Consider the following 21644-nt stretch of genomic DNA (forward strand, 5'->3'; position numbering starts at 1 on the left):
TCGGGCTCGTTTGCGAACTTAATTTCCTTCAGTTTGTGAATACGCACTTATTTTAAGTTGTTTTTAATAATGCCTTTCCTTATGGTATCAAGAAGACCAGAATGTACTAATGGCTAATGATCTAGAGGCTTCCTTCTGTGCTCTCAGAATTCTCTGTGCTCTGCTCTAGAGGAATGAGATGATTTTTATATATTTAGTATAAGTAGAAAGAAAAATTATAAACCTGGGTTACTTCTATCCAGAGGCTTGACAGGCTTTTAACTGAAAGCTTTGGCCCAGCTATGTGAGTCATGGTTGACTAATACCTTTTCACTTCCCTGCCAAGCCCCTTGAAACCTGGACCTTGTTCAAAGCCAGAGGCAAACTGCTTTGTGTATAGACCTGTTCATATATGCACATGGCTGCACTCTCCATGAAAATATTGTGAGTTGCAGTTATGTATCCCACATGTATCACCTTCAAGCCAATGATAGACTTCATATTTAAAGGCAGAAACCAAAAAGCTTGTTGTGTACCCTGAGCTGGTACTTTGTGTGGTATGTAGTTATACTCTGCGTTATTGTCACAGTGACAAAACTGCTTGCAAATTATTTCTCAGACTAGATCCTCATTGGTAGACATAAAAGACTGTATCAATTCAACTTTGTTAAAACACAAATTCATCAAGTTTCTAAATCTGATATATATCAATTATGGAAACAGGTGTAGAAAGACACGTGTGTTGTTGCTAAGAGTACTGCTGGTGCAGTCAGCATAAAGACATATCTTATATCTTATATTCTGTTTCATGAATATTGCATTAATACTTTGTGATGACTTGGAGGATTTTTCAAGACACTTAAAGTATGTCTTTGAAGTGCAGGGCAGCACAGTGGTAAGAAAGTAAACCAGCACCAGCTATAGAAAGTACAGGTGTGAGCTATCCACAATCCTATTATGCACACTTCATAAAACTCAGATCCAGAATAAGACCATACTGACAAGGTGAGCTTTGTCTACTACCCTTTCAATTCTAGAATAAAGAAAATGGGTATGGAAGGGTAGACATCACTGTGAAAAGAACATCAGATCCACTGTTTGGCAGTTGTGGAGCACACCCATGAAAGTGAACAATCTGTGATTTGATGTAGGATAGCACGTGTCGTTTTGGAAAAAGAAAAGATGAGAATATAAAGTCTACACAGGGAATGAACATGGAGTGCTATGTCTTTACTACATGTCCAGATTTCCAGAAATGGTGAGGGTGCTTCCTTTTGGGAGAGTTGATTAAAAGACAATTTTAAAAAAAATGGCTTAGCAATTCTGTTTAAGTAAAAATATAAAGTAAAGATGGGATGGGCAGTGGAACAGCATCAAATGTCTAAAGATGAATTTGTCAAAGGCTGATGTCATCCCCAGAGAATACACCTTAGGATTTACACATGAACTCTCTGGGTAACCTAGAATCCTGGAGTGAGGCTCTCAGTGAGTCCCCTTTAAGAAGTGTCCTTGCTAAGGATCTGTATCTCTGTTTTTTTTTTTTTTATCATGTTTGGGGGATGGGCTGCTTCTAGTGGTTTGCCTGTTCCATAGTGTCTTCTCTCTATGATGATTATGAAGAGCTATCTCGGGTCCAGAGCTGCCATCTGTGGGGTGGTTTAGAGCTTCTGCTGTGACCGTTTTACACTTCAGCTTTTGTCTTTCACCCCTGCTTCTTTTGCCCCAGCAGAGGTGGGGGTGCTACATTCAAGCCTCTGCCCTGGAGTTTGTCTCCTGGGGTCACCAATCTGCAGCTGTATTTTAGAATTCCATTTCTAGAACAGCTGGCATGTGTGGAAAAACCAATTTTCGGCCTTAACATATTCTAGTGCAGGCGGATGAGCTCTGTTCTTTCAGTTTTAAAATATGTTTTTGTTACAAGTGCTGAGTTACATCTACCAAGACACAACCATTTTGAAATTTTGTTAAGAATTTTTGCTTCTGAAATTTCTGTAATTTCAGATCCTTTTCACCCGACCCCACAGCGTTGCAGAGAGGTTTTTGCCCACCGTCTGTGCTGTACTGAGCATCAACAAGACTGACCGTACACCTATGCCTTTTCAGTTTGAAAATGGAAGAATATGGATGTTACAAATGGTATATGCAGATGACCTTGATAGCGATTCTGAGAGCATCAGTCGACTATGGCTTTAATAGGAAATACTGTAACAACTGAAGCACCATATGGGAACTAGGACTTGCTAAGAAACAGTCCAGACCTGGGCAAGTGATTTAGGGCAGGAGACAAACTTTAAAGTCATCCGTAGACCTAGGCTGCCTTGGGGGCTTGTGCCTGCCACAGCAGGAAGCTGCATCTCTGGGTTTAGGGAGGTGCCCCTCTGTGCTTCATTTCCGTTGGATGAGGAGGCATTCACCTTTCTTCTAAGAACTTGCTTCCTAAACAGTCTTTCCTGATACATCTTTTGCCAAATCTTTATTCTGGAGGTATTCCAGGAATTTATCTTTCAAGGTCACAAGCCCGGAGATGTTCAGTTGTTTTCCCATCCCCTAAAGTAGCAGAAACTCATAAGGATGTGTGATTATCTGTTTTGAGGGAGAAACCATGTTGCTTTATGCTCTGTCCTGGACAATTTAGTACAGGTCAGAAGTGACCAAGGAGGACAAACAGGTAGATCGAGAAAGGATATTTCTCAACTAACCTGTATAACATACTCACTCTTTGACATAGATCAAAATATTTTACATATATTTTTAAAAAAGACACTTTAAGAAAGGGTATAATCTGGGGAACACTAACTATTAGAATAGTAATGTAATTTTCTAAGTTACTTCTGTAATAGAATGCAAATGGCCATGAAGGCAAAAGAAATAAAATAGAAATGGCAGGCACAGATCTGAAATTAGCTGGGAATTTATATATGAGAATCAGCACACCAAAGTGGTGACAGATCCAGGTGCCCAGTGATGGGGCATGAAAGGAAATCCACCCTGGCACTGAGCCGGAAATGACTGCTGAACCCCTGAGCCTAGACAGTCACTACATGTAAATGAGTGGCAGTGTCTGAGAATAGGGAGACTCTAAGACCACCTTGTCCAGTCCCTTCCCATACAGGAAAAAACAGAATCTCAAAGGCTTGCCAGCGGCCTGGCCCAGTCCAGCACCCAGTGAGAAGCAGCGTGGACTTCCATCTCTGCTCCACCCATGGCCATCCCAAGCTTAACTGGGGATATAGGAAAGCAAAAGTTAACAGCGATAGTCAGGATTCTAGAAACTCCTCAGAAGTCTCTCGAGCTGATCAAGCCTGGAATTTCCGCCCACATCAAGCACCTCTCAGTTCCTAACTCAGTATTTGGCATTGCAACCAAGTATGAGATAAAGGAGGAACTTCCTGTCTAGCTCAGCACCGGAGACACTGACACTATAGGAAACTGTGGAACAATGTGTCTTGATTGTGTGTATATTGGCAACAGTGGTCTAAAGGTTTATCCTGAAATAAGCCTTGGGCAGGAAGCAGAGAAAGTTTCCCATAAAATCACCCAGGAGTTTCCAGTGGGGACTTTTCCCTGCCTGCGTCTCAGAAGAAATCACTTCCACATTCACCACACCTATTTATATGAACCCACGTGCCAGGGATGGAGTCATTCCTTACCATATTAAATGAGGAAAATGTTGGAGAGGAAGAAGAAAAAGGGGTTCACGTACTATATACATATTCCCATCTTTTTCTTAAAAAAAAGAAAGATGAAGTAATTACTATTTATATCCCACTAGCATTTCTTGATAAAATGAAAATTTCAGGTTTAGGCAGGGTTTACAAATTGCCCTCATACTGTTTCCCACAATGTCAGTAGGTGTAGAGTCTGGGCAAAGTCAACACCCTCTGCTCTCATGGGATGTCATAAGTGCCAGTCCAGCACTGACAGCATGGACCCTGTCACTTAGAGTTTTTCTTAAGCCTGAACTCATTTTCTGCATGAGCATAGGCAGGAACTCAGTTAGACATGTTGCCTATCCTCATTCTTATTGAAATGAAAAGCCTGACTCATAAATATACAAGCAGGTTTTCTCAAGTCATAAACCTAGAAAGTAAAAGAATAAAGAGTTTGATCCATGTCTTATACTGTGTGACTAATAATGGATATCTCTGCAGGGAAGAAACTTAACCCAGTTCACACTCTGAGACAGACCCAGGACTTCACTAAATGGTTTGGTAACAAAATGAAAGAGATAAACACAAACCTATTCCCTTTACCCAAGAACTTATTAGGAGAACTACACCAGTGATTCTCAGCCTTCCTAATGCTGCAACCCTTTAATACACTTCCTCCTGTTGCAATGACCCCAACCATAAAATTATTTTCATTGCTTTTTAATAACTGTAATTTTGCTATGTTGTAGATCATAGTGCAAGTATCTGATATGCAGGATATATTTTCATTGCTACAAATTGACCCAAAGAGGTCATGATCCACAGGTTGAGAACCTCTGTCCTGGACAATAAGCCATGATTATCATTTATTGAATTTCTCAAAAGCCATTGCCTTGCTCCTCTATGGGGATATGATACAAGTTGCAACTATAAGATTGGTTTACCCGACAAGGCTAAATTGATTACATATGAATCCTGGTGTGAACTTCCCACGCTTTGGGGTCATCTCAATTTTTATCAAGAAAAAAAAATCTCTTAGCAGTGGAAAGCAGAGTATGAAACATTGCCAACCTCACCAGTGTCCTACCATGTCTTCTAGCTACCTCCTTCTTACAATGACCAGGAAAGGTTATTATAAATTTGTGCCCTCATGGGTCTTTCTTCTAGAAGTAAGCAAACAATTGAAGAGGTTCAGAATCTCTAAGGTTACCACGCCACACGACTCCACACTTGCTTTATTCAAACTGTGCTTCCCTTTTACAAATACAAATAAGGGAATCAACTCATTCTTTAAATTATTAAACCGGTGTTTATTGAACATTTGCTATTACATGTCACTGAACCAGCTGCAGACAGTTTAATGAAGCATTTATGCAAATCCTGGGGCACAGACTTTTCCATGGATACTGCGAATGACCTTTGACAGTTGAGAAGCTATGGAAAATCGCTGTTAAGAATGCCAGCAATGACATCAGTTCCTTTATGTGCCTAGGTTAGGCATTAAGCTTTAAGGTTTGTTGCGTTTTCTTGCCTTCTGAATCTTCAAGGCTAGTTTGAACTGTTCCTGAGTTGAAAACAATAACCCCGTGTCCACAGCAAACAGAATCACCACCAGCAACTGGATAATAAACTGTAGCCAATGATGCTTGTTTTTGTAAACTAGAATGGAACATAGATACAACAATTACACAATTCAGATTAGAAACTGAAAGGGGGGGTCCGAGATCCAGCTTCCTTAAGAGGGACACAAACATGATTTTCCACCCTTAGTCTGATGGAATAAATGTTTCCCAGTAACCCCCGTCTATCTGTTCTAGTCACTGAAAGTCATGAAAACATGATGCCATGAGCTGATGATTTGGAAGTACAAAAGAAATCAGCATGGAGCCAAGGATAATTAAACATCAGAGCACAATTCTAAGTTTGGCCAACTTGCTTTTTTTTTTTTTATAGATAGCTATGCGCATGCCAAGATAAAGCAAAATTTTTCCTCCTTCAAAGGTAAGCATTTCAAAGTTTCCCTCTTGCATGACGTTTTGGAAGAATGGCGTTTCTTATGAGCCATAGAGGCCCCACCTGCCTGGCCTCAGCGGGTTCACTCGCCTCCTGCAGGACCTGCACACACAGCTTGCAGCAGGGTTGATTTCCTTCCACACCATCCTCAGCCAAAACGGACTCGCCAAACTTTTTGTACGCTTGCTGACTTAAACTTCCCAAACCACTTCCAATTTGATACATACAAACACTCTTCGTAGAAGCAATTGATAATTTTTAAATGCTAATTATATTATTTTATGTCTGGACAGTCCTTTACAGTTTTTAAATCCATTTGACAAAACTATCTCATTATTTTGGGCATAGTGTTACCATCAACACTTAGCAAATGAGGCCTCTGCTGTGAAGATAGGTCCTGGATCTCTATTGGCCGTTTCAGACAATTACAGACGTACTAACTTTAAACACTGGGCTTGTACGTCCACTTTCTCTTTCTCTACTATGTATTATCTTGTTCTTTATCAACTTACATCTTATTACGGTGATTTTGAATTTCTCGGATGTGTAGTTCAGCCGCTTAAGATAGCCCGTGCAGTGATAGGTGCCACTGTCGTTAAGGTTGGCATTTCTAATGGTGATTTTGGGGTTCTCATAACTGTACTTGAAAGCATGGTCATTCCTATAGTAGATCACCTTCTGGACAGTCCCGTTCCTCCAGCCATGGCATCGGATGTCAAAGGACTCATTGTCTATTACCATCTCAGCAGAGGTCTGAAGGAGCAGCCAATCTGAAGAGCAGTCATACATTACTGTTATTTACTTAACAATGGATAAGTGTCCTGAGGGGGGAAGGCAGGGAGAGAGGAGCAGATAGAGCCACAGAGAGATGGGAGGGATCAATTAACCCATTTCTTGTTTCATATTATCAACTAAAGAATAAAGACAAAATAGTGTTTATAACTTGAAATCTATGCCAATGAATCCCCTTTCCCTCAGAAAAGTCAGTCAGAAGCCATAAAATGTCTTACAATCTACTGCTGAGCCCACTGTGGAAATCCCAAAGACCAGAATTCCCTTCAGATTCTTCTAGATGGATCTAGTTAAGAGGGAGCACACAGAATACTCCTCCAAAAATATTTGAACTTATGAGAATTATTTTTGGTCCACTCTTTCTTCACAGAGGCTTTTCAGTTCTGTTGTTAATTATAGTTGGCCTAAATACTTCCTTAAAAGACAAATATAAATCTTAACTATTTGTTTAGTTTTTATTTACCATCTTCTTCCCTATATAGATCTGAGTATGAAGATATAGGACTGTGTCAGTGTTTAGGAGTTTGTAGATAGTCAGTGATTATTTGTCTATAATGACTCAGCAAGTTCAAAGAACTGTATTCTATGGCTACAATCATTTTTAAGAATTGTAAAACATTCATAAATGGAGAGTTTTGGGTGAGAACATATCTAATTTGTGCAAGCACATTGTATTTAAGAAAAATGCTTTGAGGACTTCTCTAAAGTCTAGTACCAGGAAGTAAATGACTATTCTGCATGGTTTAGTTTGTATTTAGAATGGGTTTACAGATGTTAAAACATTTTTCTACTCAAGAAAAACGTAATGTGTAACTTTTGCATTTGAAAGACAGTTTTCTCATTAAACATGTACTGATAGCTAGATATGTTGTATTAAATTTTGGCAGTTAAAGTAATAAATAAACAATATTCATTGTATCAAAATAAACAATAGAATTATTTTTAGTAACAGTAAAGGACATGAGGAACATGTAGAGATATCTTTCATGACCCTCAGATTGTTCAGAGCAAATTGTTACTCAAATATTATGATCCAAGTATATATACACAGCTTTTTGCAGTGTTCATATGCCTATCACACCATTTGATCACAGAATACATGTCTACATCTAGGTAACATAGAAAAAAATCAGATCAGAGGAATAATATTGATGACTGAATAGACCATTAAAAGAGAGGATGTAAGGAGTGGTGCAGAAGAAAAGTCACCGAGATGTCTTGAGGGAGAAGCTTCAAATCTCTTGGAATAACCTACATTCCTACCAGCTTCTAGTGCAGTGGTTCTTAACCTGTGGGTCATGACCCCTCTGGGGGTCAGATGACCCTTTCACAATGACTGCCCAAGACCATTGGAAACACAGATACCTATATTATTATTCATAACAGTAGCAACATTTTATGGCTAGAATTTACAACAACACGAGGAACTATATTAAAGGGCTGCAGGGTTAGGAAGGCTGCAGACAGTTCTTGTGGCTCCTTCTTCACGTGAAAGACAGACAGTATTCTCATATTTCTAGAACATACCTCTCGTCACTTCCAAGTACACGGGTTTACTCTTGTAAAGTCCTTGGTTCTGGCATATGTATTTTCCACTGTCTTGAATGGTGGCACTCACGATGTCCCAATGTGAAGTTGTAACTTTAGAAATGGTACCATTGTGGAACCATTTAGTATTGTTGTCTTGAAGGGAACTGTTTGCATTGCATGTAAGAGTCACGTTATCTCCTGTAAATATTCTAATCCATGGTGGGGTCAAGGACACAACAGATTTCTGAGTGGCTTAAAGAAAGTAAAATTATGAAGATAAAGAAATTTGAAGTTGTTGAAAATTAGTCAGTCTCAAAAGTATAAACATGTCAACAGTCAAGCAATGGTCTATCTTATTGGTAACAAGGCTTAGTCTTGGTGTCATCTAGGAAAGGCGATAAAGGATGAAGTAAACAGTGATGTGGTCTCAGAAAGCAGCCAGTCCAGGCATAAGTAAGGGTTCAAACACAGAAGTTTGGAAACAAGTGAAGTATTTTATTATTTGATGTCATAACCTACTCTAATTCTCTGAACTTCAAAATCGGTATTCATAAATGTAAATTGCAGGCTTTTTAGGTAGAGATTATGCTTGCCTCTCCCAATCATTGCTTATCATAATGGTTGATATATAGTTAGTGTTTACTAAATAATTATTGAATGACAGAATGTAAAAATAAAGGATAATAAATATTAAAGCCTCAGTTTCATTAAAACATATCAGGAGCAGCTGTCAATCATTTCAGTCTATACCAAGTATTGGTATACTTTAGTACACAAGGTAAGTAAATTGCATTAATTAAAATTAAAATATAAAATAGGCTTGTAAAAGATGAGTTCTAAATTTTAATCTATTTAATTGTGAATATATACAGTGAGAAGTGTTTGTAATTTTCAAGGCTCATGAAAAGCACCAAGAGGGTGTCAACTTGGATGGCTTCCAGGAGCAAGGAGATGTGGCAAAAATTTAAACAGAAGCTAAAAAAACTTCTCGTGGTGATGACAAAGGGTGATATAGTCAAGGAACATTATAATCAGACCTGAGGGACTTACGATAGCACCCAGTTTTTATCGGTTGTGCAAGCCCCAGTAAGTGATGTTGTAATCTGAGCTACAGGATTCTCAATTATAAAAATCAATAATGATAGTAATATGAAAGTTGGATGAGTGCATGTGAAAGGCCTAGAAGAGAGACTAATGTCAGAACAGACATGACTCTTGACTTAAGCAGAAGAGGAGGTGGCTTGAGAGGGGAAAATGGTATATGGGAAACTCTGGGGCAAGGAATAAATGACAGGGAAGAGGGAGATCTGGAAAGCAGACTTTCTGGGAAGAAGAAAATTTAGAGCTATAAGAAAACACGATGGATACAGACAAACAGCAGAAGAGAGCAATGTCCAGATACACCAAGGGAACAAGGACAAGGAACTCACCCGTTAGTGTGATGGCCAGAGCTGCAAAATTAATAAAGGGTAAGTTAGCATCTACCTCCAATTTTTCAGGATGCAAGAAGACTGGGATGGGTGTGGGAATGAGACTCACATTCACAAAGTTTTAATGATCAGTGGGGAGAAGGAAGGGCATTCTTTCCTCTATCCTCCTCCATTGTTATCTGTATTATAATATATGCAGAGGACTGAAAAGACCCAAGCATTAGCCTGGTTTCCCAGTGAGGTGATGCTCAGCCCAGTTACCTTTGCTCCTCTCTACTACACAGTGCCCAGAAATGCCCCCATGGTTTGCATATGTGCTGCAAAGTCACCAAAACCAAACCAAACCAAACGTTCCCAACTCTGATGCTCTCTAGATGCATTTTGGCCCCTTGGGGTGGGAATTAATGTAAATTCATACTTACAGAAAAACAGCCCTGTTAACCACAGCTGGGCAGATCCTTCAGTGCCAGTAGCCATTGCTTTTGTGCCTTCAGGTGCTAACTGTGCCGGGGAGCTGTATGGTTTTAAAAATAGGCTTGAAACCAAAAAGGAGAAGGAAATGTTTTCTGCACCATATCTGGTTCACTCATCAGCTTCGCCTGGGCTTGGCTTTTTCCAGAGATAATAACAGTGTTGTGCCAAATTGGGCAATTTTAAAGTCACCCATTTGCTCCCATTGCACCTTCAGCTGCACACCTAGAATCTGGTGGCTGAGGACCGTGGGTCTCAGCAGAGCCACAGGCTCCTTAAGGTGCCATTCAATGCACAAGTATTTGGTTTGCATCTTAGAAGCATGGGGTATAGGGGACTGCAGAATAAAGTAAGTACTAATTGAATCCCTTGATAGGTGCCAGGCACTGTGTAAATATAACTGATGCTATTCACAAAAAAAAATCTTATGAGTTAGATAGTACTATCTAAATAAATTAGATTTTATTACAGTCTATATTTTATTGGTAGGAAACTAGAAAGGTTATGGAATCTGTATTATCATGCCATCTATTAAATGGAAATTTTGGGGGCTTAAGCATGTAAAAATATAACTCCAAAATCAACGTCTCAGCCACTATGGTGCTCCATTTAAGAACCCTCCAGATCATTGAGAACAACGGCTGAAATGCTTTGGGTTTGTTGTTAATTACAGAGCAGAACTCAAATACTTCCAATAACTAAATAGTTGGGTTCTACTTATAAACTAGGAAGAGTGATATCTAGACAATGACATCATTATAAGATCTAGTAAGAAATCTTGTATGTAAAACACATTGCACAGCTTCTAGCATTTGAGAAATGTTTAATAAACATATAACCTTCCATTTATTAATATTATTTGCTAATTAATTATAATAGAAATATTTATTTGGGCTGGGTTAAGGCAATAGGAAACCTATATAAGATACTTTCCTCAATAACTAGTGTCTCATGGCACTGAACTTTGAGCAATCCTAGTCCTCTCTGGAGTCATGAGAAAAGAGTAAGAACAAGAAGTAAGTTTTATCTGGAGAGAAACCAAGGAGGTATGGAGGAAGGTTTTGGCTTGAGGTACTGGGAGGGTAATGTTTAAATTTATAGACCTTGAGAGAGACAGATTGTACTTCACACATTGATGAGAATTTATTGAGGGATTGGGGGGGTTCCTCTCTCCTAGGATGGGGGTCCTGCAATAAAACTGCTCTTACTTTACTGTGACTCAAACAGTTTCTACAAGGGCTTTCCCTGAAGCTGTTCAAACAGCTCCAACTCACGTGGGAGCAGAAGTGAGCTCCTTGAGAGTGAGGTGCTTGCCTCGTCTAAAGAGGAGTGGTTTGTTAGTGAGATCACTTTCACTTGCTTCACCATCTGAAGTTTACACTTAAGTGCCCAACAGTGAGAGGGAAAAGGTGCTTTAGATACAGCAACAAACAACAGAAAAACATTAGGGGCAACCAAAGAAGTTCACTAAAACTTAAGAACAAATTATAGTATTTTTTGACCCTAGGAAAGTAAGCAACTAGCAATATAAGCATCAGAAAAAATAGACCATACACATTCCCAGACGATATTTCTAAAATGAGCAAATGAAAAAAAAAAGCTCAGAAGAAATTAAAAAATCACCAAGATTAAACAAGAACTTCACTTACTGTGCCTAATATAAAAATACATTTTAATCTTATTTGCAAAATATCCTCCAAATTTATTTTATATCCAATGTCTGGATGGTGTAGTTGCTCATTTCTTGTATTTAGTATCTTCATTAAGAACATATGTTTTGAGGCACAGGAAAATTTTTAATACATGGAAATTATATTCTAAATTAATTGGTTTCATTTGTAGTTATTATTATTGAGAGTAAGCATTTGAAAATATTGTTCTGAAAGGGATCAATAAGCTCAGGATACCAAATAATCTAAGGAGAACTTCTATGCCTTGAAGGTTTTTAATAGTTAGATGGTAGAGTCAAAAAAGGGATGAAAGTGTGCTTGACAAAATCAGTACAGTATATAGAATCTCACTTCTTACTGCAAGATTTTGAATTTGAGAACATATGTGATTAATACATAATAGCACCTCATGCCCAGATTTAAACCTGTTACCAGTTCCCAGATGACTTAATCTATATTTCACTTTGTGAAGCAGAGACATAAAACTCTAATGGCCATGCATAAACGATGGGATTTTTGTTCTGCAAGGTGTCCTTGAAGCTAGATTCAGAGCGAGAAGTTTTTAACCAGAACTTTATTGTCTTATAGCATATCTGAAAGAGCAGCATCAAACTTAGCCTATTCACTGCCTGCTTCCTTCCAAAAATCAGGAAACAGAAAGGCCAGTGTGCTAGCTTGCTCTATATGTTTAATAAAACCAAGGACCATATAATATTGGATATGAACTGCTGAAAAGACAGTATACCTGTCTCCTCATGGTATATGTATCTCATAAATATCACAGTCTCTCTCGTGATCAAGGATAAGGCTAAGTATGCAACACATCTTATCAGTTTGGTCCCTCCTACCAATTCTATGTGGTTGGTAATGAGGAAATTACATCATAGAGAGGTTAGGCAGTTTGTTGAAGGACTTACATTTGCCAAATAAATACTTAGGGTTAGAACTCAGACAATTTGGCAGGAGAGTGTACATGCATAACCAGACAGAAAGAAGTGTCTATGTAATCAACACATTGAGAGATTGAATACCTGAGGATTTGTCAAACCTACTTAAAAACTTCTTAGATTTGCCAGAGCCCATCACTTACAGACAGGAAATCATGAATCTAATTCATCCATTTCATGTTTACACATTCCTTTCCTCCTCACTCCAAGACATGGTTTATCAATTCATAGCCATGAATTTATCAATAGTTGCCATGGTGGTATTTTAATTGTGTTCACAAACTTTGTCTATGAATGTCATTTTTAGCCAAGTGACCCAAAGGAATTCAGACTAACTTTCCTGTCTTCCTGTTGATGGAGATGTGGAGTGACTATGCACAAAACACTGGTCAGGGAGAACTGTGTTATAAATCTTCTGAGGAAGATGCACAAGCAATGCAGTGTTGGATAAAGGTTCCTAAAATACCTAAATATTATGTTAGGTTGTTTACTTTTAAAAAATGATTACCTGTACATATTTCAAAGATATTAGAAATCTGGGATGTGAATAGACTCTTAAGCTTGATTCTCAATTCAAACCCTTTATTTGCTATGTGGCTATCTCAAGTACCAAATTGCCTCATGTTCCTGATGCCTCACTTATAAAATACAGGTAGTAGTGGTGCCTTAAGGGTGTTTGCAAGTGTTAAATGAGCTAATACAGTGAAGTGCTTGGCAGAGAGCATGGCCAATACTGCATCTACTAACAGTTTCTGCTACTGATATGATGGGTGTTTTGGATGGAGATTTTGCTGTTAGAGAAGAGAGAATTAGGTGAAAGTTTCCCCCGAAACAAAATTTGAATAGGGAATAGTCTCTATTCAATAGTTTCCAGCACCTGATGTTTTTTAGCCATAATACTAGCACTCTGAGCTAATATTGGCTATATCATTAGACTCTGGAAACACTTAGGAGTACTATCCTTACTCTACAGAAACAGTTCCTACATCTCTCTGCAGGCTTAAAGAGATAAGGCAGGAGCCAGAGGTCATTGCCAGGTGTGGCTCCAGACAGAAATTCCCATTTTGCAGTCACCAATTGGCCAAATGTGGTGTGAGCTGTGGATCTTTTATGCTTACTTACAGAACCAATAACATGGTAACAGCCTCCTCTTAAAGAAACCCCTTTAAGATAAGGACAAGAGGTCTTGGCACAGCCCAAAGCATTTGCATTTTAATAGGTGAATTGGGAATCCTAATTTTTCAGAACTGTGGCTTCACTGTACTGTGACCAGGGTGTTTCTAGAAGTGAAGCTAGCTATGACTTGGAGTTTGGAAAAATTGGAGAGAGCTCTAAATGATGGCTCATGATGTAATCTCAACACTCAGGATGCAGACATGGGATTGCTACACTCTTGAGGGTAACCTGGGCTATAAGGTAAGACTGTCTCAAACAGAAACAATGACTAGGCCTGGAGAAACAGGAAAGCTTTGCCTTGCAAGCATGAGGACTGAAGTTTGATCAGCAGCATCTATGTAGAAACTGGGCACAATGGCGCCTTTCTTTAACCTCACTGATGGCAGGTGGGCATGAAAGACTACTGGGACTCCCTGGGTAAATGGCTAGATAAATCAGTGAGATTCATGTTCAATGAGAGTTCAAAATAAAGGAAGCATGATGTAACATTGAGCCCTAGTCTTTCTATAGCAGATACAGTCACATCCAGACACCACACACACATACACACACACACACACACACAAACACAATCACACCTGCACCTTCACATGAACACATTCACATTCAAAGCAGGTATGTACATCACGCATGATAACAAAAAAGGAAGAAAAGATCTGTAGAAATCCTTGTGGCGTGTGTGTATGTGTGTGTCTGAGTGTGAATATGTGTGTGTGTGTCTCTCTGTGTGTTGGTGATTGTTTGTCTCCATAACACCCTGGAAAGAGTGGGGGTAATTAAACCCTGTATTGCCAAAGGCACACGGACAGCCTTCCAGGCTAAGAGCTGCCCTGCTTCTGGACATCATTCTGGATTATATACTTTTATCTTGAGTTTGGCAAGCAAATGCAAAAGCAGTTTTTGCATTTTCTCATATATACCCAATTTAACAGAAAATAAACTGCCATGAGTATTGAGGGAAGAGAGCTATTTCCCATTTTTGGAACAGCATCCTTCAATCTTTTTATTTCAAAGAAAGAGAGCATCAACAGCTAAAATGGTCAGTATACACATGCCTCAGGCATATCAGGTTGTCTGTTTGCTCATCACCGTCCCATGTTCTCATAAAATATTCTCATTTTATTACTTCCTCATATTTAGGTCCTGAGTTGCTCTGATTTTAAAGTATATCTCTGTGTAGGTAGCACAGATAGATAAACCCAGCTTTAGGGTCCTGCAGTTTATGTAATTTAGGGATCTCTTCCTAAAAAAATAGAAATTAATGAATATAATCTTAGGTATTTCAATGACTTTTTAACACAAGTTTTAAAAAAAACCCTCAATATAGTAAGTAAACCTCAACACACTACAAAGGTCAAGACCTGACAACACAAGCAAAAAATCCAGAAAAATTAATTTGTTGCTTATATAGACTCTTCTCTAGAATTTTTTCTACATGTCTTTTCTGCATATTGCTTATCTTCCTTTCTCAGAGAGTAATTTTCTAGTATCACTTTGGTAGGGAAGCTAAAAGTACAATTCATTCCTTTATCATCATTGATCAATATTTATTTTACATTATCAAGGTAAAGGCAATTTTAACATGTGATATTATTGTTTGTAGTGCTTCAGGCTTATGCTCACAAATGCAGGCATCCTAATGCTTCTGGATGCTTGATTCCCATCTCAAAAGCCAAAAACATTAGCATGTATTTATAATCTTCTATTCTGTGCTATTGAGTAAGTTCTTTATGGGGGAAAATTTTGTATTTTCATTAGGCATTGAAACAGTTCAAATCTTCTGCTAATAAAATCAGACATATCTGAGGTTTGCATTTTTTTAAAAGAATAGCTTCTCAGGCCAGATGTTTCACCCTTGTCTTTCCTTCTCTGCTCACAGATGTGCATCCCCGGCATTGGCAGATGCACCCCTCTGCAGTGTGGAGGTTACCTTCCAGCTCTGTGCTGTGAAGCCGGGAGAGCCAGTTCTTGGGGAAGGGTTTTCCTGGGGCTCACGTCTACAGTAGATAGACTAGAGTAGATGACTAACAGCAAAAAATTAATTATACCATCTATTACACTAACACAGAGCTAAGCAGCTTCTCAGCTAAAGTTCTCCTTACCTGAAGCCCAGAGCAACCCTCAGCTACTCTCCTGTCAGCAACAGGAGGGAACTATGATGGAGAGAAGTCTGAGCGGGGAAAAGACGGTGCCTTTGGGCGATTACAGCCGAGACACTGGGAAGATCCCTGTGAAGGGCTGGCTCTGCAGCCTGTGGTACTGAGGGGAAATCCTTTAGTCAGCAGGGTCAAGGGAGGCCAAGGCCACTGGAGGAATGCTCTTGGAGGGGATACTGGGTCCCAGGTTTTAACTTTTCCTCTCTCTTTGCTTCATAGCAGTTATGAGGTAAGCAGCTTCCCTGGCCTGCATGCCTGCTCAGACATTCTGCCTTATCACAGGCCCAAAGGCAGCGGGGCCAACTGACTAAAGCCTCACAAACTGTGAGCAAAGTAAAAGTTCCATATTTTTCAATTAAGATTACCCAGGCATTTTTAAAAAACAGAAGCAGAAAGTTGACTAACACATATACCTTAATTTTTTAAAATTTTATAAAAAATATAAGATTTATTCAGAGGCTTTTTGAGACCTTCTAGGAAGTGGGCAGACACGAAGGCTGACTTTCATTTACTTTACGATATCTACTAGTCAGTTTATCATCTGTAGATGTCATATCAGAGGAGCAGAGAGGCTGTTATGAAATGGAGGACAGCAAGCAGGGCCTATTGGGAGTAGCCACCACTGGTCTAGGTTCGCAGAGACAAGCTGATCTCTGTGAGTTCAAGGCCAGACTGGTCACAGAGTGAGTTGCTGAGTAGCCAGGGCTACTCAGAAAAACCCTGTCTCGAAAAACAAAAACAAAAAAAGAATATTCAGGTTTCATCCTAGCCAGTTCTTTAAGCCTGTGTTTCTCACAAGTGGGGAACTGCCACTTTTAAAATGACAGCACACACATTTCCACCGATAACAAAAGAAAGGCATTGGTATAAATATTGTGGATTACTTACATACTTAGTTAATAAGTAACCATGTTGCATTTTCAAATTTTAACTAGAGTTTCCATTTGGTAACTCCAATTGTGTTGTTGCACTGTCCAGGAGCCTTCAGGCTGTTCAAATAGAGACAAAACCGACCAGTAAGAGGCTTCAAACATAAAACAGTGCTCCTTATCATCACTAATACAAAGTTATATTATAGAAAAATATTGGCAGAAAATCTTATCTCCATGTGACCAAGGGTCAATAGTTAATTAGAAGCAAGGTGTAATATTTGAAATAAAATACAAAATTATTTTCTTATTTTCTAAATTGGATTCATACTCCTAATTTACTATATATTTCAATAATGTCATAATGCAGATATTTAAAGAAGAGAAGCACATTTAATTATCAAGGTCTGTCTCATTAAAGTTAGGATTTGAATATAGTTTGTTAGTTAATTATTTGGTCTGATCTCATAAAAAGAAGACACTGAGCCATGAGGTTCAATAACATCATTTTGTACATGACATTTTCCAAACAGAAAATGCCTGAATTTTAAGTATCATGACTAAAGAAATGAATTAAATATAGGCTCAGATTTGACCCAGATCTTTCTGCCATTCAACCCAACACAACGTTTACTTTCAATATAAAAATAATATTAATCATGCAAATACATGTTTATCTAGTATACATATTTATGTGGTAAACACATTGTTGTTGTTGATGATACATAAAAGGATTAGACAAGATCTCTGCCCTCTGTGATGAGTCTTCACTTACCTGACACACAGGAAAGCAGCTAAAAGGGGAACCTTTCGATAAGAATGACATTAAAGAATGAGATACGATGCACCACACCAAAAGCTGAAATGTGGAAATTTCAAATAGTGTGGAATTCAAAGTTCCCACAACAAGAAAGACCGCAGAGATTCTAGGAATTAAGAGAACAGTTGGATGGAAGCTTGATGAGCAGAGACAAGTGCATGAAATGAGAAGGAGCTGAGAATGAGGATAGATTGTGAGTGCCTGAAGAACATAGAGTCTGCTTTTCTTTGAAGGGTCTTGAAAAGCCATCTGACTGTTTAAATGTTTAAAACAGGGGAATATATATACATATATATATCCACATTTATATGCATAGATATTGAAGTAGATATGCACATAGTTATATCTGCAGTCAGGGGAATATATATATTAGTGTATTTATATGTATATGTGTGTATGTTTGCATGTGCATGTATAAATATATATTCCCTTGATTAAAACATTTGGAGGGCTTTTAAATACATATGGTTATTATCTGTGTATGTATGTATGCCAACATTTATAGGCATAGATACTGAAGTAGATATGCACATAGATACATCTGCAGTCATATGTGTTATAGACTTTCAGAATCAGGAGATTGTTAAAATATGATTTAATTGGCAATAAAATATGGTAATAAGTTGTCCTAGGGAGATGGTAGTGAAGGGTTCATGGGTCCAAGGTGGGCATTAAGAGGATTTACTGACAGTTTGCATGATAAAGAAAGCATAAAAGATAGTTCTTAATTTTCTACCTTAATAAATGTGAATGGTGACATCACTTATTATTGAGGGCTGGGAAGGACTACTTTAGGAAAATATCAGTTTTAGGGAGGAAAATTAAGTGGTCTAATTTAAAGAATTTTGTGCTGTGGTGTCTCTTTTTATACAGTGCTACAGACAAATAGATAGCTTAGCAAGTTTAAAAATAAGTGTTTGGACTAGAAATGTAAATTTAAATTGCTGGCATATATCTGAAGTAACTGAGTAAAATGAAATTGGCTAAAAAAATAAAATAAGAGAGAGAGGAAAGAGCAAAGCAAATCCCAGGATGGAGCCCTAAGGAATGCCAACATCTCAAGGATGGAGGAAAAGACAGGTTCAGAAAAGGATACTAGAGAGAATAGCTCATAAGCTAAGAGGGTCCTCCATAGAACTGGGAAGAGAGCACACTTCTAGAGAAAAGATTCATTTCTGAATCTTGCTGAGGAGTGAAGTAAGATGACAAGATAAATGGCACCGTGTCCGGTGATGCCGGGGTCTCTGGGAATTAATGATGGCCATCTCTGTGGAGTGGTGTGTCTGGAAGTCAAGCTGAAGTGGGTTAAAGAGAACAGAAGGAGAAAGAGGAAGGTACTCTTGCAGATAATGTTAGTGATGCTTTCCAGTGGACTGGAGGGTTTGGAGGATGCAAAGTCAAGGTGAGTTCTCATTTGGAGGAGATCGAGATGGCATTTGTTAGCGATGCTCATGGTCTAGTAAGCAGAAGCAGGGGTATACACTTGAGTTAAGTCCTTCCACAAATAAAAAGAGAAGTCGTTTTCACCCTTTGATTAAAATACACTTGTTTCTGCCATAACGCTCTGCATAAGACTATTTTAAATATTTGTGTCTTGCAAAAACACACTTAAAAGAATCGTTAAGAAAAAAATGTCTTAAATTGTGTAAAACCCATCATAAGAGCATTAACATTTGAATTTCAACCAAACAACAGAATGTGTAAGTTAAATGTTGAATAAATAAAACCAACAATACATATAGAAATTGTTCACTCCCAGTGGTTGGTAAAAGAAGGAGACAAGACAAAATACACAAAAATTCAGGGGGAAATATAACAAATATTCCCAAGTCAGATTAATGCCAAAACTTGACCAAGAAATTAGAATAGGTAGGCATTGTTCAAGGACTCTAGACAATGTATTCCACTGCACAATGAAGGTCTGTCTTTAAGCAATTCTTCCTTTAGTACTATAATATATTATCATGCTATGAAAAATGTGTGTGAGCTTCCCACATTGTATTATTGCCCTTTGTCTTGCTAATATAATAAGAACTAATTTGAATTTAATAAACATACATCGGGTCATAGCAATACTGCAGCTTTTTAAAAAACACTTATTAAGCACTGCTATGTGTATAGCAATACATTGAGTACTACATAGGACAAAGATATACAAAGAGGTTTTTTTTTTTAATGTGTTGCTTTGTAAAAGAAAGTAAGTTCTACAGTTAGAAATAATAACGGAAAATGGAAACACGTTTCAGTAAAAATAAATATGGAATAGCCACAATTAATTCATAGAATTTACAGAATATTTACTGTATATCAGATGTTGTGCTTTTCCCACTTAAGATTAATCTTAAGTGAGTACCACTAGCACATGTGGCTTTCATAAGACACAGAAGACTATATCACATAAACTGGTGAAGTTTAAAGATCTGGATGGCCAGAATCTTATAAATAGGAAAGAAAGGTATTCGACATATTGTATTGTTCCAACATTGCTGTTACAAAAGTTGGTGTTATTAAGCTACTCTCTCTATCTTCAGTAAGTTGCGATAGTATGTCTAAATTTTGTTTTAATTTTGAAGCATTATATTACCAGAACATCCAATGCTTCTAGAATTTATAATAAAGAGAGTAAGGAAAGAGAGATACCACCAAAAGGGTGCATGGAATTGGCCTACGTAGTCACTATTTCTCATGGCATTTACTTAGTTGTGGCCCACAACGCCCGTCTGCGCTCTATGTGCCGCCATACCATTTGCGAGCCGGGCAAAAAGCTGGAGATTGAAACACACAAAGACACAGAGACAAACAGACAGAGACACAGGTCATCCTTGAAGCCAGAATGCCCCCTTTATTGTGTTCAGTGGCAGCTTATATAGGGATAGCCACACACACACACACACACACACACACACACACACACACAAACACACCAGAAACAATTCCCCTGCCAGCAGGAACTCCTGAGGTTCTTGTGCTCAGAGCAGCTGTAGGCACGCAGATCAGAGGAAAACAAGTTGTTTCAGGATCTGCGGATTCACAGCTCCCAACATTTAGTTCTCCCATGATCAAATTATATATAATAGAAAGTAATGATAGCTTAAGGCTCAGAGCTAACCACCCTTGGAGAGATGATGTAGAGTTGACAAGGACTGTGATGATAAGTGGCAGTGGAGTAAGCTTCCTACAGTGAGAGATGAGGGAAAGGATGGGATCTCAGATGGATAGGTCATCCTTAGAAATGTGAAGATGGACAAGACAAGATGCAACTGTAGAGCCCAACAAATAAAGCCTAAAAAACAGGATTTAAATAACAACCAGGTAAGTAAATACATATCAATAATGTTAGACTAACTACCTGCAAGATATACTAGGGCAATGGTGGTACAAAGCTTATGGGAGTAACCAACCAATAACTGATCTGACCTAAGATCCAGTCAGTGAGATGGGACCTATACCTGGCACTGCTTGGGTTACCAAGAAACTGAGACTAGATAGCCCAGGGAGCTAAGGTGAAACCGGGTACTACTAGTGATAAAATGACTCCTAGTGACATTCTGTTATACTCCTAGATCAGTGCCTTGCTCAGCCACTATCAGAGAAGTGTCTCCTGAAGCAGATGGGAATAAATCTAGAGACTCACAGCCAGACATTGTTGACAGGTTCTCTGTCCCATCAGGTCCCACATCCATTTAATTCCAAATAAACACACAGAGACCTACATTAATTATAAACTAATTGACCTATTAGCCCAGGCTTCTTATTAACTCTTATGACTTATATTAGCCCATAATACTTGTCTGTGTTAGCCATGTGGCTTGATACCTGTTTTGGCAAGGCAGTCACATCTTGCTTTCTCTGTGTCTGGATAATGGCTGCTTTTTTCTCTCTTTCCAGAATACTCCTTTTCTCATTGCCCTGCCTCTACTTCCTGCCTGGTCACCTTGCCTATACTTCCTGCATGGCTACTGGCCAAGCAGCATTTTATTAAACAAGTACAAGAAACAAATCGTTACAGGGTAAAACCATTGTTCCACAACAAGACATTACATGGAGAGTGAGAGACCTGGAACACTCAATCCTAAAACACGATGTCTTCATCAAATCCCTCCCCTCAGAGCTCAGGGAACCCCATGGAAGAGTAAGCAGA

At 38.5% G+C, this 21644-nt stretch overlaps 1 protein-coding gene across 1 annotated transcript; it reads right to left on the minus strand.

Annotated features, from left to right (window-relative positions):
* Positions 1–4946: 4946 nt before the first annotated feature.
* Positions 4947–9880, minus strand: Fcer1a (Fc epsilon receptor Ia). Its single transcript, XM_050143018.1, has 5 exons — positions 9817–9880; positions 9395–9415; positions 7962–8216; positions 6155–6412; positions 4947–5288 (listed from the first exon to the last, which is right to left on the minus strand). The coding sequence occupies exons 1-5, from the start codon at positions 9869–9871 to the stop codon at positions 5137–5139; spliced, it is 741 nt and encodes a 246-aa protein (XP_049998975.1). The 5' UTR covers positions 9872–9880; the 3' UTR covers positions 4947–5136.
* Between the last annotated feature and the right edge of the window lie 11764 nt (positions 9881–21644).

This window comes from Alexandromys fortis, unplaced genomic scaffold, assembly GCF_014885135.2.
Source record: "Alexandromys fortis isolate MF-2015 unplaced genomic scaffold, M_Fortis_MF-2015_v1.1 scaffold_51, whole genome shotgun sequence".
Classification (NCBI taxonomy): domain Eukaryota; kingdom Metazoa; phylum Chordata; class Mammalia; order Rodentia; family Cricetidae; genus Alexandromys; species Alexandromys fortis.